At 30.0% G+C, this 18769-nt stretch overlaps 1 protein-coding gene across 2 annotated transcripts; it reads right to left on the reverse strand.

Moving 5' to 3' along the window:
• Positions 1 to 4892, reverse strand: LOC114181531 (cysteine-rich receptor-like protein kinase 25). 2 transcript variants are annotated; one of them, XM_028068004.1, is made up of 7 exons: positions 3218 to 4891; positions 1658 to 1798; positions 1447 to 1568; positions 1171 to 1381; positions 826 to 1063; positions 582 to 738; positions 1 to 450 (listed from the first exon to the last, which is right to left on the reverse strand). In XM_028068004.1, exons 1-7 carry the CDS (start codon positions 4734 to 4736, stop codon positions 130 to 132), a joined length of 2709 nt encoding a protein of 902 aa, XP_027923805.1. In that variant the 5' UTR covers positions 4737 to 4891; the 3' UTR covers positions 1 to 129. The 2 variants fall into 2 exon arrangements, with proteins under 2 accessions (XP_027923805.1, XP_027923806.1); XM_028068005.1 differs by lacking the exon at positions 1658 to 1798 and having other exon boundaries at positions 3218 to 4892.
• Positions 4893 to 18769: the final 13877 nt, after the last annotated feature.

Here is an 18769-nt window from a genome sequence, read left to right on the forward strand (position 1 = left end):
TTTCTTTCTAAATTGAGTATTTCTTCGAAAAAAATTAACATCAATTCGTATGGATTTAAACGTCTTAAGACCATTACATGTTACTAATTACCAATTCTATAGACACTTGAAATTTAAGAAAAAAATTCACTATCGAGGAAGAAATTGACTCGTTGGCATTTCATTAATGGAAAATGGGGTGTGGCCATTGGTATGTTGTTTGGAATGTGGAACTGGTCTTGAATCCATTCTACCATGCAAGAAGAATGCAGGTTCTTCTGGATCTGGCAATTCAATCGAATGATTGCTAAAATATGAAACAACTTCCATCATTGTTGGTCTTGCATCAGGATTTTGTTGAACACATAATAAACCAATTTGAGTGCATTTAATAACTTCTTCTTCACAATATTTTTCTTTAATACTAGGGTCTAATATACACAAGCTATCACTCCTCCATTGTCTCCAAACCTGTAACAAATTTTGAATTAGAATTTCTGAATTAACTGCAATTGAATCAATCTAAAAGATGATCAAAGATGTCCCCTATAGCAGCAAAAGCATAAATTTCTTGGATCCAAATTTTTAGATGATATACTCACATAACTTGACAGGCCATCACCAACACCATATGGTTGATCATAAGAATTTGCATTCCTTTTTCCAGTGATAATTTCTAAAACCATGACACCAAAACTAAAAACATCTGATTTTTCTGAAAAATGTCCGAGCATCGCATATTCTGGAGACATGTAACCACTACAAAAATAAAATGTGAATATAATCAAAACATATTATGTGAAGAAGTAAAGATGAAATGATAAGGATTTTTTTTTTCAAACGTACTATGTTCCAACAATTCTATTTGTACTCGCTTGGTCTTCATGTATTTCAATAATTCTAGCCAAACCAAAATCTGAAATTTTTGGAATCATATTTTCATCTAATAAGATATTACTAGGTTTAAGATCACCATGTATGACTTTGAGTCGAGAATATTCATGTAAATAAAGAATTCCGCGAGCAATCCCTCCAATAATGTTATAACGATCAGACCATCCTAACAAATTTGCTTGTTGAGAATCTACATATTCAAGTGAGAGATGTAAGTATAAAATATATAATTTATAAAAAATATACATAATATCTACATAAATAACAATGAAAAGTTTAAGGGTAGAAAAGTCAAACCAAATAAAAAATAGTCGAGACTCTTGTTCAGCACATATTCATATATTAGAATTTTGTTTTGATCTTCAAGACAAAAACCAATAAATGTCACAAGATTTCTATGTTGAAGTTTGGCTATCAATAAAACTTCATTCTTGAACTCATTTGCACCTTGCTTAGAACTTTTTGACAGTTTCTTTACTGCGATTTGTCGTCCATCAAGGAGAATACCCTAAAAATTAAATTATCATTTAGATGAAAAATTGAATACAAAAGTAATATGTCATATGTTCTCACCTTATAAACTTCTCCAAATCCACCTTTTCCAATCCTATTCTCCTTTGAGAAGTTGTTGGTTGCAACTTCAATTACCGTCAAACTGAATTGCAATGGCTCTAAAGTGACACTTTCATTACCAACTGAATCGAGAATATAAGAATGAATTGTAAAATTAAAATGATAAAGATAATGAAATTTAGAAGGACCATGCATTTTTAACTATACTTACAATTTTCTTTTAGAATAGTCTTAGCACTTTTTCTTACTTTACTCTTTATCAAATAGTAGACCAAAAAGAAGAGTATCACTGAAACAATTGTGGGTACAATAATCAAGATCATTGTTAGCAATAATGATACTTTTCTTTTTCCTGCAAAACAATCAACATAAATATAGTATAGTTAAATTGCCCATGATGTACTCATAATTTCTAAAATTTGTTTATTTTATTAATGATCTCAAGTCAATTTATAGAATTAATTGTCAATTTTATATAACATAAAGAAATGATATACAATATTTCTTGTTCTATAAATACGTTTGTAATGTGTTTTTTTTAGAATTCCCACATCGATTAGAAATAAGATTAATTTAAAATTTATAAATGGATGTAAATTTTATCTCACAAACTGATTTTGTAATATTGAGTTAGATTTAAAGTCTACTTCTTAATATGATATTAGAATCATGAGTTAAAGTCCATATCCAAATCAAATTTATTGTTAATAAACTATAATTAAACCATGTCTTTAGCCAATTTCAAACTAAATAAGTACCATTGAGGTTGCAATTAAGTAGGTGTACTGAATTAAACCAATATGGTTGCGTGATGAATAAACATAGAAGAAAAGTAAGAACGAGAGTTCTCATTGTGGTTACTTGCATACCCCTACTAATGTTTAATAGTATCGAGAATAATTCAAGTGTGAATCAAAGTTCTATATTGGGTAGAAAAGACAAAGTTAAACATTATATAAGATGAAAGATCCATGAACTCACTTCTTTGAGATTTTGGGTTAAAAATGGTATCAAATGCCTTATGTGTGTTAGACTAATGTTAAGTAGGAATACTCAATTGAACCAATATGGTTGTTTGATTAATAGACATAGAAGAAAAGTAAGAACGAGACTTTTCATTGTGGTCACTTGCAAACTCCTATTAATGTTTAGTATTATCGAGAATAATTCAAGTATTAATCAAAATCTCACCTTAAGTAGAAAATACAAAATTAAACATTATATAAAATAAAAGATCCATAAACTCACTTCTTTAAGATTAAGTTAAAAATAGTATCAAATACCTTATGTGTATTAGACTAATATTATATATATGTGTTCACATTTTTTAATAGACTAATATTATAGTATCAAAATGTACATGTGTTTGCATTTTTTTAATTTTCATAAAAATTTAAGTTAAGATCAATAAAAAATATATAATTAATTTCTAAAAAGTTGTTAAATGTAAAATTAGAAAAATAAGGTATGTACACAACAAAAGTTCTTACAATAACGATTGAAGATAAAAAGAGGTTTTTAGAATAAAGGTAAAAGGTAAATTATTTATAAAATAATTAATTTTTAAATTAATAATTAAGTGTAAAATTAAAATAACGAAATGTCACAAAGATATGTCTTTTTTTTATATATTGTTATAGATAAAATAATCGATTCTAAAATAAATACAAAATAGGTAAGGATATGATTGTAAAAAAATTATAGTTTTAAAAGTAGCATTTTCATAAACTAAAATATCAACATTAGAAAAAACAGTGAGTTTAGTGTTTACCTTTGTGGGGAGATGGAGAAGGATCACCTGATTTTGGCCGTTGAGGTTGGTCACCAAAGCCGTAAAATTGGAACAATTCAAACCTGAGACTGCAACTGGGATTCAAAACTCTTCCCCCCACGCTTCCCAAGAGAGACCAAGGGATATTTCCATTTATATCTTCCAAACAGCCCCTACAATCATCACTAGATAAATCCTGCGTACATTGGCTTAACGCATAAAGCGTTTGTAAAGCATTCAATTTCGATGATTTAGTCAGATATCTCTCATCACTATCCTGTGTCTCCTTCGCCAGATTAGCCAACATAGTTGATAGTGTAAAAGCGAAGAACTCTTGCTCAGGGGCGGAGCTGGAGGCACTGGTGACTTTCAACAGTTGAAAAGTTGGGATTTTTTGTACTCGGGAGAAGAAATAGCGATAGGAATAGCGAAGCATGCAATGGCTGTACCAAATTACACCCTCTTGAAACGAATTGCACGCTGAGGATATTCGGAGGGTTGCTTTGGTGACGCATTGTTGACAGAGCCCAGATGGAAGACCACCTTGGCACATGAAGAGCCCATTCACAATGTTCTCCACGCTGCCCTTATAAAACATTTTTCCATCGGTGGCATTGGTGGACATGTAAGTGAGGAGGGTCTCTACATACATTTTGAAAGTGCTGCCAGCAGTTACATTAGTTGAGCAATTGTGGTTTAGATAAGTTGGATCTTCTGAAAATCCTGAATCTTCAGGTCCTTCTATGGAGCGATAGAAAGGGTAAAGTTCATACCTAACATTACAGCTGGGGTATAGAACTCTCCCTCCCTGCTTCCCCTGGCAGCACCAGGGAAGGTCCCCTATCACTCCACTCAGACACCTTCTACAGTCACTGAGTGACAAGTCCGGAGTGCACTGAGCTAGACAATAAAGGTTCTGAAATCCAGAAATATATGCTTGCCTTGTTGCAAACTTGTTACCGACAGCAGCAGCGGCTTCATTTGCAGTTTTGTTCATGGTCTGAAACAGTAAAGTCATGAAACTTTCCTGGTTTGAGATATTAGCAGTGTTCAACAGGCCAATTCTAGGTCTGGTGGAGAAAGTGGAGAAGAATGAGTTGTTGGAGTAACGAACGGTGCACTCATCGTACCAAATCACAGCTTGCTTAGCCAAGGAACACTCTGAGGATAATCGGTGGGTTGCATTTTGGACACATTGGTGACAAAGCTGAGAAGGGACGTCACCCCTGCACATGAAAAGTCCAAAGACAGAGTCCGAGGGGTTTTGTCCAGAGACAGTGTTGTTGTAGAATCCGTTGTTGTCGGGGGCGTTATCTGATAAGGAGGAGAGTAGGATGTTGAGATTGGATTGGAAGGTGCTGCCATCTGTTGTGTTGCCCATAGGGCAATTGTGGAATAGATAGACAGGGTCGGAGTCGGACTGTGCGTGAGCAGTTGCAAAAGTGAGGAAGCTAACAAGGATAAAGAGGAAGAAAATGTTACAGGAAGCCATGGATGTGCTTACGAGCTCTTGGATCATGTTTTCTGAACCATTTTTTGTTTTTATTATTATGACGAGGAAGCGTGCTGGTGTTTGGCTTGGAAAAGTAAGTCATCGACGAGGCAAGTCAAGTAAACAGAAAACATAGACAAGGCGAGAAAGAATGAATGGACGGAAGAAAAAGACATCATTCACGAAGAAAAGTCTCTCCCAGTTATAATGAATCATGATGTTCTGTCCTTAAGCAGTGGGACCTTAGAAGGGCATCCAAGATTTTTTTAATTTTCTTTAGATTTATTTATTTTTTATAAAATATAATATTTAATACTAATGAATAATAAAATAAAAAGTTAAACCTAGTAAAAATTAATAAAATTTATTGATATCTTTTTTCAGCTCATTATGAATGTAAAAGAAAAAATAAGAGGAAAAAAGATATCAATATATTATTCTTTTTATATTTTTTATATTTATCTCTTAATTTTTAATTAGATTTTGATAAAATATTTTTAATCTGGTTTTTTTTTAAATAAATATATTGATGAAAAATAAAATAATAGATTCATTTTGTTTTAGAAAAATAAAAGGAAAAATATCCTTAAAGAAAAAAACAATACAAATTTACTTCTTCACTCATCTTCAAGTATGATCCTAGAAATTTAACTATTGAATTAAAGAATAATTTCTTAAGATTCAAAAAATTATAAGTGAAACGTTTCATATTAGACAAAATGTTTTATATTAATTCTTTAGAATTTATTATAAAAGAGTCTTCTCAAATATTATATTATCCAAGAAAATAAAAAATTAGAAAATTTTATTTAAAATAAGTTTCATATAAAATGCAATTTCAAAATTATTATTTTTTTTAAAAATATATACAAAATTTTTAATATTAAATTATATATATATTTTTTTTATATTAATAATAATTAAATATATAAAATTTAAATATTTTATTTTGGACCTTCAACTTTTTATTTGACACTACTTTTAAGGAAATGGATTTTGGCCAGAATACTTCCATCAAATTGCTTATACTTAAAATACTTTTATTCACGTCATTAAAGATCATAACTAAAATACTCTATTTAAACAATGAAATTAAAATATAATAAATTACAATAACTTAATTCAAATGAAATATTAAAATAAATCAATTTAAAATGAAAAAATAAACTCAATGTTGAGATTTTTCTAGAAGGAATAGACTAACCTCCAATCGAAACTCCATTTCTCCTCAAGGTCATTGTTTAAACTCATCTTTAAATTCCAAACACTATATATTTAAATATTTTACAAATTATATATAAAATGCCTTTTCCAATTACTTGAGGTATATCATCTAAGAAAATAAATATATTCATTTCACTTTTATTAAGGTTGAATTAAAGACAATTGAGAAGTCTTTCTTAGTTGAGAATTTTCTCTTCTAACTAGCTTATATTTTGCTTTCTAGTACATATGGTAAATTGCGAAGATTCCTAAGTCGATGCAAAATATTATAGCTTTTGGGTTTAGAGGATGCATTTTCGGCCTACCAAATTAACGTCGGTTTTTCTTCGTTTTCATCAATTTTCTGGGAATGCTAAAAAGAGAAAATGTTATGAAAATTTTTGAAATTTTATATTTTAGATGAAATTTAAACTTCAATTTTTTAAGAAAAAAAATCATACTCATAAATTTATAACCAATTTTACAAAAAAATGTTGATAACTATAATAATTAATTTAAATATTAATTTATAAGTTAAAAATGAATAAAAATTATAATTAATTTCTAAAATTTAATTATCAATTAAAAATTTTCATTTATAATATTAATTATTTAAATAATTATCTTTTATAAATTGATATTTAAATATGTGACATAGTAATTAATAATTTTTGGACACTAAATTTTATTATTATTTAAGAGTTTTTTTTACTGTGTATCTTCACTACTAGCATACTAAAATTATTTAGATTTTAGATTTTTTTTGTTGAATTTTTACAAAAATTTGCAGAAAAGTGTTTCTTACATTTTTTTACGAATTTTAATCGATAAATAATATTTTTGTAAGTAATTAGTTATAGTGAAATTTTCAAATTTTTTAGAAAATTTCTTCTAAATTTTTATAAAAAGTATTCATAACAATTTTTTACAAAAAAAAATGTAAAATATTTCCTAAAAAAATTAATTTAAAAACAACAATTACCTTTTTCTACAAATTTAGATTTTGAAAGTAATTTTCTTACGGTTTTTAAATGTGCAATTAGTTTCTTGCAAAAAAAAAAAATTGTCCTACTTTTAAATATCGATTTTAGATTTTAACTTTTTTTTAGAGGTGGTCCTTCATCGCCATGATTTCACTTTTCTTAATTTATTCTACTTTTTCAATTTTTTTTGTTTGATAGAAATATTATTATTTTATCTTAAAATACTTTATAATTTAAATTAAATAATAAAAGATATTATTTGTTTTATAAAATATTTACATATATGCTTTTATAAAATAAAATTCACATATAAGAATAAATTTAAAAATAAACAAATATATTTAAATAAAAATTTAGAAATCTTAAAAGGTAAAATAAGAAAAATATTCCAATTGTAATATTTATTTATTAATTAAATTATTAAAAAATACATTCAAATTATGTTTATATAAAAAATTAAAAATCATAAAAAACTAAATACAAATTTAAACAACTTAAAAAAAGGTAAAAGTGTTGAAAAAAAAATCTATTGGTACTTCTTTTTTTTTTAATTTCTTTTGCATTGTGATATGAAAATACTTTTTTATTTTAAAAAAATATTTTTAGTAATTTTATTTGTAATTTTTTTTAAAATGTTATGCTTTTTAAGTTTTTATATAAATATAATATTTTTATTTTCAGATATTTTTAGTAATTTTTTATTAAATGAAAATTGAAATCGGAATTTTTAAATTGTTTTACTTCCTTAAATTTTTATTAAATATATTTTTCTCATTTTAAATTTTTTTACGTTAGTTTTTCTCATTTAAAATTTAATTTGTGTGTGTGTGTTATAAGAATCTTTTGGATGTTTGAGCATCAGATATTTAATCATTGAACTAAATCATTTTCTTATATTTAAGAATATTTTTGATTGCTAGTTTGAGAATCAGATATTTAATTATTGAACTGAATCATTTTCTTATATTTGAGTCTAATTAATTAATATATATATATATATATATATATATATATATATATATATATAAAAGAATTGAAGTCATATATTTGGGACTATGTTCGTGAGAGTAACAATACCTAAACTTATATAGATGTTCAAGAATCTTTTTCATTGTTCGTTCTATAATTAGGATCTTTAGTTATTGAACGAAATAATTTTCTAAATTTGAGAAGAACTTTTGGATTCATAGCTTAATTAAATTGAATTTATCTCATAGAGTATAACATCAATAACTCCCAATTGGATCTGTTTTGCCTTAACAAATATTTTTTTGGAAAAAAGAAAAAAAAATCTTTCCTAGAAGAGAGATAATGGAAAAAACCATATGTAATCAAAAGACCACCTCGGAAAAGCTTAATAATACATAGAAGTCATGTTTTGGATTTCACTTTTAAAGTTGTATTTTGAAAAAACAAATTACTTTACATATGTTTTTTTTTTTTTTGAAAATTTACTCATTACGATAAATTTAAGTTAAAATTACACAACCAAAAACATGTATTAGCTTCTTTTCATTGTTTTATCTATTAAATAATTGAGTTACAATAAGTTATTGTATGGAAATGTCATGTTCCTCGTTTAGAAGGTGAATGAATAATAGAATTAATAGTATCAATATTTTTAGAACCCCTAGGTTTTGTCAATTTGCAATGCAAAATGATGTAAACAATCTTGGAGACAAGAGAAAAGATATCATAGTTTGTAAACTTTAGAAATACGAAGATTTGGATGTAGCGAAGGTTCACGTTTGATGGTGTGCTCAATTGATCATCTAAATGATTTTTTTTTTTTTACGATGTTAATTTATAAAGGAGTGGTATCATGCATCACAAGCTAAATAGTAAAACAAAATTAAAATTATATTAGTATAGGTATAGCGTCGACCAAATCCACTCTAAGTAATAAAAAATGCTAGCCGAAGAATAAAACAAATAATTTTAATTTATAAAGGATTATCATTATCTAAACACAAGCTAACTAATAATAAAATTAAAATTTTACTTATATAGGTGTAATATTAGCCAAACGCATGCTAATTAAGAAAAAAAAGAATATTTATAAAGAGATAACATCAGTCAAACTCACACACTAAATAATAAAAGAAATTTCATTTTTTATAAAAATGTAAGTAAAGGAAGTAAAAGAATAAGAGTAAACATTTAAATGGATAGAAATTAAAATAATAACATTTGTGTGGGATACACCAACATTAAGTAAAATTAAAATATTAATATTTGTGTGAGATACACCAACGTTAAGTTATACATTTTGAATCCACATGTTAGTGAAAATGAATAGGATTTATAGATTAATTTTGATGTAATAGTCCAAAATTTTAAACCCCAAATATACTCTTGTTACAGGAAGCTAACAAGGATAAAGAGGAAGAAAATGTTACAGGAAGTCATGGATGTGTCAACGAGCTCTTGGATCATGTTTCGTACATCATTTTTTTTGTTTGCTTTAAGATGACGAGGAAGTGTTTCCGGGTTTGATTTGCAATAGTAAGTCAAGTCAATTGAGCATGAGAATGAAAGGTTAGGTGGTGCCAATGATGCAAAAAGAGGCACAGCATTTACCATGTGTTTTATGAGGTTGGATGTTGGATGTTTCCATGAAATTCATCATCCTTCCATCAAATTACTATACATACACTTACACTTAGACGGTCAAAACGGTTCATAAGGTTGACCCACCACATGTTACTCGTTAAATCAATTCATTCTGATTCATTTGTTAAAGAGTTAAACATTTTGAATTCAACCTGACTCATTACATGTTAGTGTATTAATCGAGTTGGTTTACTAACTCACTTAAAAAGTATATATATTTTTTCAGTTCCAAAAAACTAAATTATAATTGCGATTAAAATCTAAATAAACTTCAATATATTTCAAGATAATGATCAACCCCAAATACAAACCAAAATCACAAAAATATTATGTTTGCATTTGTCAATCCAATATGTTGGCTAAAAAGAAAAACAGTTCAACCCAACTCAAATACAAACAAATTGTGTGACCATTTATCTACGGGTGGGTTGATGAGCCAACCCAGCTCACCACAGGTTCAACCTAGGCGAGCCTGGTTCTTGGTAAGTCGGGTCAAAAATTGACCCTATTGAAATTTATAAAAAAATTTCAACCCAATCCAACTCGAATCTGTGATGGATCGGGTTAACGTACGGGTTCTAACCCACTTTGACACTACCATATACACTAGAGACTTTCTAATAAAGGATACTTATATTTCTATCAAGAGTTACGTAATAAAATATGATCTTTTGGTAGAAAATTTAGAAAATTTGAAAAATAAGGCTAAATATGATTTTAACTCATAATTTTGATGTAAAATTAGATTTTTTCTTTCTTCCAAACTTTGATATAATTCTCAAATTGTAAAACTACATAGGTACACTGTTTTTAATCAAATTACGTTAAATTTTTATTCCACACTTATGGATGATGTTTGAGCTATTTTGTTTACTTGTACAAACAAATTTAATATTATTGGCTTATGACGACTATATCCATTCAATATTTATGTTTAGATAACAAAATGTATGAAAGTTTGAGAAATGAGTTCCAATTTTACATTACATTTAGCAAATAAAACTTATATAACCTTAAAAATTAGTACATTGTTTAAAATTATTTTCTAAAAAAAATCATTTAAACAAAAATAAACATTTGAAATTTTAGATATTTTATGTATATTTTATTTGTATTCTTTTAGATTGACCATTTATATTTTTATTTATAAAGAAAATAAAATATGTTATTCAAATGGATATTAACTATAATTTATTTAGTTGACATCTTTTATAAATTAATTTTGTCTAATACTGGTCATGTTCTTTCATGTTAATAGAGAAAACTTTCAGCCTCTTCAAGTATAATTCTTTTTTATGAGTGTTAACTGAGAGATTTTTAGTGTGTAGTTAACTTCGGTTGAAGAAATAGTTAAAAAACTATTCTGAATAATGTAACAAAGAAGAATTAACTTTTAAGTGAGAAAATCATAAGAACTGTTATCACTGAAGAAAAATCAACATCGGTTAGAAAAAGTAATAATCAACACCTCCATGTGTTTGAACATCGAATAGAAGACGATGAAGATCTTCATTTTTAGGGGTGGACAAAAAATCTAATTTTTTTGATCTGATCCATTTTTGCTCCGATCCAATCAATTTAAAATCTATTTTAATGGATTTGAATTTCAATCTAATATATATTTTATATATTTTATGGATTGAATATTCATTCTCTAAATCAAGATTTTCAAATGTGGATAATCCAAAAAATTCAATCCAAATTTTCAATTTAAATTTTTAGTTGGGGTAGGCTAAATGTTGAAATGGATTAGACTAAATTCAAACTCGGATGGGCCTTGCTCGACGACTTGTACGGACCAGGAAGGCCCGACGATCTTGAAGGGTTGTGCGAGCCTGATGATTATAACGGGTTGGGCGGGTCTAAAGACACGAACGGGACTAGGCGGACCCAACAAACCAGAAAAGTCAGTCAGGCCCAACGACCCGAAAAAGTCGGGTAAGCCTGATGACCCGAGTGGGCCAAGCAGGCTTGAAGACTCAGATGGACTAGGCTGGACCGGCCCGACAACTCAAACGGGTCGTTCCTAACAACCTGTATAGACTGGGCAGGCTCGACGACCTTGATGGGCCGAGTGGGCCCAACGACCCAGACTAACTGAGTTGACCCGACGACCCGAATAGGCAGGCCCGATGACCCAAACGGGCCAAGCAGGCCCGAAGACCCGAATGGGCTGGGCTAGGCCAGTATAATGACTCGGTCAGGTCATGACCGATGACTTGTACGGACTGGGCAAGCCCGACGATTCTGATAGGTATAGCGGGCCCAACGACCCGGACAGGCTGAGTCAGCTCGACGACCCAAACAGGCTGAGTCGGCCTGAGGCTGAGTCGTGTCAACCTTAAGGACACAAGTTTTAGAAAATTCAATTTAAATTTCTTTTATAAAGAATGTATTCGTGATTTTGAACTTGATCCAAATATTTGGATTGGATTTAAATCTTAATCCAAATATTTGGATCTGGATTTAAAAAAAGAATCCAAACTAGTTTTGCTGAAAGATAAACACCAAAGAAGAACCTTAGCAATACATTGGAACCACTAAACCAAAGCACCATTATTTTATGAAAGAATCAAGTATTTCAGTGTAATAATGTGAGACGTGCAACGTGGGACGTGAGACGTGCTACGTGGGACGTGGAAGGTGGGCGTGATACATTGGATGTGGGATGTGAGACGTGAGACGTGAGACCTGAAACCTGAAACCTGAGACTTGAGACGTAGGACGTGGAACATGAGACGTGGAACGTAGGACGTAGGACGTGAGACGTGGAAGGTGTACGTGAGACATGAAACGAGAGACGTGAGATGTGATACGTCAAAAGTAAGACGTGAGACATGGGACATGAGACGTGGAACGTGAGACGTGAGACGTGAGACGTGAGACGTGAGACATGAGACATGAGACGTGGAACGTGAGATGTGGGACGTGAGACGTGGGACGTGGGACGTGGGACGTGGGACGTGGGACGTGGGACGTGAGACATGAGACGTGGGACGTGGGACGTGGGACGTGAGACGTGAGACGTGGGACGTGGGACGTGGGACGTGGGACGTGAGACGTGAGACATGAGACGTGAGACGATAAACGTAACACATGACACGTGGGACGTGGTACGTGAGAGATTGGGACGTGAAACGTGAGACGTGAGAGACGTGGGACGTGAGAGACGTGCGGCGTGCGATGTGCGACATGAGACGTGAAACGTGAGACAAACGACATGCGACATGCGACGTGAGACGTCCGTAAACACTAATCCTTGAAATTTATATTCATAAACTTTAAACCTTACAATTTAATTGAAAATTTTAGAAGTTTAATAAAAGAATTGTTATTGTATCCATAAATTTGTACTAACAGATTTAAATTTAGTCATATTTGATTGAGTTGGCATGATCCTATACAAAATTTGGCTGAATTAGGCCAAATTTTGTCAAGTCGATCCCGACCGAAATTTGGCCCAGCTGGTCTTGGACAAAGTTTTGAAGTATTCGGTTGAGTTCACCCCGACCCAAATTTGACTGCATTAGGTTGACCTAGACAAAATTTGACTGTATTTGGCCGAGACAACCGCTAACAAAATTTGGTTGTATTTAGCCTAGCTGGCTCCAGTCAAAATTCGGTCGAATTCAATCGAGTTGGCCCCGATTAAGATTTGGTCGAGTCGGCCCTGACCCAAATTTGATCGTATTCGGTTGAGACGGCCTAGGATGAAATTTGGTCGTATTCAAATGAGTCGGTCACGATCAAAATTTGGCCGTATTCAACTGAGTCGGCCATGACCGAAATTCGGTCGAATTCAGTCGAGTCGGCTCCGTTCAAAATTCAGTCGTGTTGGCCTCAACTAAAATTTGACTGAGTTGGTCCTTACCTGAATTTGGTCATATTCGGCAGAGTCGATCATGACCGAAATTTGGTCATATTTAGGTGAGTCGGTCCTAACCTAAATTTAGCCAAATTCAGTCAAGTTGGTCATGACCAAAATTTGGTCGAGTCGGCACTAGCCCAAATTTAGCCGTATTCGGTCGAGTAACTCCCGAACAAAATTTGACTAAATTCAACTTAGTCGGTTGTGATAAAAAATTGGTCATGTTCAGTCAAGTCGGTCCCGGTCGACGAATTTAGTGGAGTCAACTCTGACCGTTGAGTGATCAGGCTCTGGCCCAAATGTGGCCATATTTGGCCAAGTCGGCTCTGGCCAAAATTTGGTCGTATTAGGAAAAATTGGCCCTGGCCGAAATTCAGTCGAATCCAGTCAAGTTGATCTCGACTGAAATTTTGTCAAGTCGACCTTGGCCCAAATTTGATCACGTCGTCCCCGACCGAAATTCGTTTGAAAGTCATCCAAGTTCATCCCATGCTGAAATTTGGCCTCGTTGGCCCCGACAAAAAATCTGTCAAATTCTATGGTGTCAGTCCTATGGACACAAGTTTTAAAAAATTTAATTTGAATTTATTTTATGAAAAATGAATTTTGAATTTTGAATTTTGAATTTGATCCAAATATTTAGAATATTTAGATCTGGATTTAAACTTGATCTAAATATTTGGATCTGAATTTTTAAAAATCCAATCTACTTTTTTTGAAAAAATGGATTTGGATCGAAAATCTAATGTAATTACTTGGATCCAAAATGGATGTGGATTAGATCATTAAAAATTCAATTCATAATCACCCCTAGTGGTGGAGATGCAACACACGGTTTACAACGGCAGATGGTTTATTCCACTCTTGAGTTGTTCCTATTGATTTATAAAATTTACAATACAATTTACAAACATTCAAAAGACTATAACAACTAATATATTAATTATCTATAATAGTTAATATATTAACTAGACATGTCAAAACACACGAGTTGGCTCACCACGAGCCGGGTTGAAAATGAGTGAACCCAACCCGGCTCACTTTATGGTAAGTTAGAAATTTTGTAACCTAAAAAAATTATTTATTTATTTTTTTAGTATTCAAATATTTAAATAAATTTTTAAGTAACCCATGAGATGACAATCATAATAAAATCAAGAACCAATGTTTTGATTATGCTCACGACCAATATATGAAGAATTATTTCCAAGAAAGTATCCATATAGTCTAAGAAAGCATGACTAATATTAAAAATTTTCTGTCATGCTATTCAACAAAATATAAATAAAAAAACTATACATTTTTTTCATGCTAATTTAGAAAAAATTGTTTATAATACAGTTACTTGAGTAATTTACTATAAAGATTATAGTTAAAGATTAAAGTATCAACCTATATAACTTGACAATCAAATTAATTAAACATTCAAACTATTCAAATATAATTAAGCAACATTCTAGCATTTAAAAATATGAAATTGTGAACAAATATAATAGGAGTAGTAAATAATTATTAAAAAAATTTAAAAAAATTAAAAGAAAATTTAAAAAAAAATGTTGGTGGGTTAAGTGGGCTAACCCACCTTCAACTCGGCTCGAACCCGTTTAACCCGTGGGTTAAGTGAGCCGGGTTGAGTTCAACCCACTTTTGAAAAAGTTGAATTTTTCTCAACCCAACCCGGCTCAAACCCGTAGTGAGCCGGGTTGGCTCACGGGTTGAAAACCATTTTGACATTTCTAATATTAACTATACTAATTCATTACTAACCAGATCGATTAACTTATTAACTACTTACATTGATTAATTCATTAACTTATTTAATTTATTAACTACTATTAACATATTTTAAGTTTATTTTAAAAACAAATGAATGGAGAAGAATTAGGTCAGGATCCAAAGATTTTTTTATAGTAGGGGGTGAAGACTGTAATTAAGTGGTTGCAGGAAGCAGAAGATTAAAGTCGGTGTACTCTGCCCAATGAGGGCCCGCTTCATACTTGTCTTCGACAATTTCTTCTTGCAGCTCCACATGTTTTTTCTTGCATTCCGCATAAAAAACTTTCCATTTTATGTTTTTGGCTTGTATAATCTAAAAGTTAAAAACGACTTTAAAACCGAGGAATTTCAAAGTTTTTTGAATTTTACATTTAAAAAAAATTAAAATTATATAGAATATAGAATATAGAATGTATTTATTTTTTAATACAAGTTCCATAATCATATAAAAAGTTTGACTTTTCATACCGATTAAACTGATAATATTATAAAAAGTATTTAACACGTTTTCATTCTCTCCTCCATTTTTCTTCATCTTGCTCTCATCACTTACATCCAAGGACAAGTGTTTGAATTAATAAGATAATTTTAAACATCAATTACAATTGTTGAAATTCACACATAACTTAACCTACGCAAGAAAAGGGAAAATAATTGTAAGAAAATTTGAGCTTCTTCCCCAAATATAGAATAAAAAATAAATCCAAACACAACAAGCAAGTATTCATTAGTACATCTATATCCACAGACAAAAAAAATAATAAAAAGAAAACTCTTAGCGAGTACCAGACACCTTTGTCGTCAATGTATCTTTCTTCGCGCGGAACCCACTGCTCGCTAGAAGGCTCATCAATGACAAAATCGTGTCAGACTGTCTAAGTATTACCTTGTTCTCCTCAACTTGCTATAGCCGCAGCAACGCGCATGTTGGCAGAGGCGATGACCTCCTTGTTCTCATTATAAAATGTGAGATTCAAAATTATAGTGACATCGTATTCTTGGAGCTGGAGGTTCAACAATAAAATAAGTGAAATCATCATTTTTATTACAACACATGTAAGAAGAAACTTTAAGCAAGAGAGAATACTTTGAGAACCCTATGCTTGTGTGTTTACAAATAAAAAAATAATAAGAAACTACTTTCTATATTGATTATAATTAGAATTGGTACAAAAAAGTTTTTTTCTTTATTGAAAAAATGTTACCACACCCACATTTAACTACAACTAATATAAAAAGTGTTCTTCTTTATTACAAAAGTTCCATCGCGTTTACTTTCTATACTAGTCATAACTACAACTGTGATGGGTTTATATATATATATATATATATATATATATGGGTTATGGTTATAGTCATTAAGAGATTGTGGTTCCATATGATTATATGACATTAGTCTTACACATATAAGACATTTGACATCACTTTTACCCCAAAACCTTAAAGCAATGGTGTTATGGGTCTTTATTCTTATATAGTGTTTAATTTTGTCTTTTCTATCCAACGTGGAACTTTTTGACTCACACTTGGACTATTCCCAACAAACTAGTATAAAAAGCATTATCTTATTTACAATTCTGCAACTATGTCACTTATTATAGTGGGTAAATTATAACTGTTATAAAAAGTTATTTTTGCACTAGTAAACCTTAAGATTTTTTATTAAAGATAATTTCAATCTTTTATATGGATCTGACTAATATCTTATTGGTAATGAATTTTGTGTAACTATCTAATATTCAAAATCCAAATAGTGGTATTATAGTCAATATCGTCTTAGTGTTCAACTTCAATAGAGACAAAAAATCTTGATGTGGTAAGACTAACAATAGTTAGGTTTAGGGAAAGTGTGTCCAGATAAATGGGTGGGAAAAACATGTCTTGTTGTTGTTGAAACCCATGAAAAAACAAACTCACTTAGAATCATTGAAAGTCTTACATTTAGTAATATATAAAAAACAAATTTAAAAATGTTGAGCTAAGATTTTAGATCAGATGTATTGTCAATCTCTTATATAGATTTGAATTGTGTATTATTATTATTATTATTATTATTATTATTATTATTATTATTATTATTATTATTATTATTATTATTATTATTATTATTATTATTACATCTCTATAATAAACCATTCTAAAAAAAATATCACTTTACGTAATTATTATGTATTTATAAGGAAGAAGAACATTCTCTTGATATGTTTTTGCATGTAGGACCATTCAAAAATAAAAATTCATATAGTGTTAAGCTATCTCAATATACATGGTCCTAGATCCCAATCAATTGTGTAGATGTCACATACCTAGCCCACAAGATAGAGACTTTAATTGGAAGTCATCGATCCTATTTTTTTCCATAATCTCACTCCTTTTAATAATTTTGGACATATATTGCATTTCATTTTACATTTATTCACCAATCTTTGTCTTGCTTTTATTTCCTCACCATTTCAAGACAAAACCAATTTTCCCATATAATGTGCTTTCATATAATATCTTTGTTTTATATTAGGAGTGTTTATAATAATGATTTAATACAATGTAATATTAGTAAATATATGTCTCTTTCATTAGTCAAGTTGGTTTTCTTTGATAGAACAATTCTTGGTCGAATAGTCCAACACGTGCGACTTAGTTAATTGGATTCCAAATATACAAATTCAAATAATATAGAAATTATGGTATCCAGTTCACACAACATGAGATGTTGTCTTTTCAAAATATTAAATTGTGTGATTCTACACCATTAAGAATCTAAATACTACATTATCTGTAAATAAATAAATAAATTATATCGAGATTGATTCTTATTTAAGTTTGTTTCATATATCATTGTTATTAAATCTTCATAAAAGATCTCATTAGTGATATTAAATTAATATCATAACCAAAGATTCAACTTTTTTTATATGAATTTAACTTCTTTATAAAATATTTATGCATTGAAAATTCAAGTGTAAGTCTAAGTATGTAGAAATGTGAAAGTTAAACCCCTTATAAAGTTGAGAACTCAAACTCATTGTCGTAAAGTTTTGAGTTAAAAGTAGTGCTCATTCCTTTTGTGAATTAGGCTTAGGTTTCATTAGTGTCGTGTCTCCTCGATTATTCTTCTTTTGACAAACCTATCAATATTATCACAGTCGATGATTAGTTTTGGTGACCAACTATATAAATATAATATAGAGAGTGTAACCATGTGGAATAGACTCACTCTTGAAGGGAAGATTTTGAGAATCCAAATATGAGTTTAAGTCTCACATTTAGTAGAATTGAGAATATTGAGCAACACTAAAAAGGAAAAACCATAAACTCACTGTCTTAAAATTTTATGTTAAAAGTGGTATCAATATCTTATTTAGGTTGAATTCATATCTCACGGGTATTTGTCTCCTAGATAAATTATTCCCTTAAAATATCTATCACTATCAATATTATCAATTCTTTAAGATAATAAATTTATGCAAATTCAAACTTATATGTCATTAAACTTTGTAATTTTTACCATTTCCATTTAAGATTCAAATTCTCGTTTAAATTCGTAGCTAATAATATAAGAGTGATGTTTATGTTAATTCTTCTTCTTGTTCATTTCTATTTGTTCATATCTACTTCAT

The sequence above is a fragment of the Vigna unguiculata genome, chromosome 4, assembly GCF_004118075.2.
Source record: "Vigna unguiculata cultivar IT97K-499-35 chromosome 4, ASM411807v1, whole genome shotgun sequence".
NCBI lineage: Eukaryota > Viridiplantae > Streptophyta > Magnoliopsida > Fabales > Fabaceae > Vigna > Vigna unguiculata.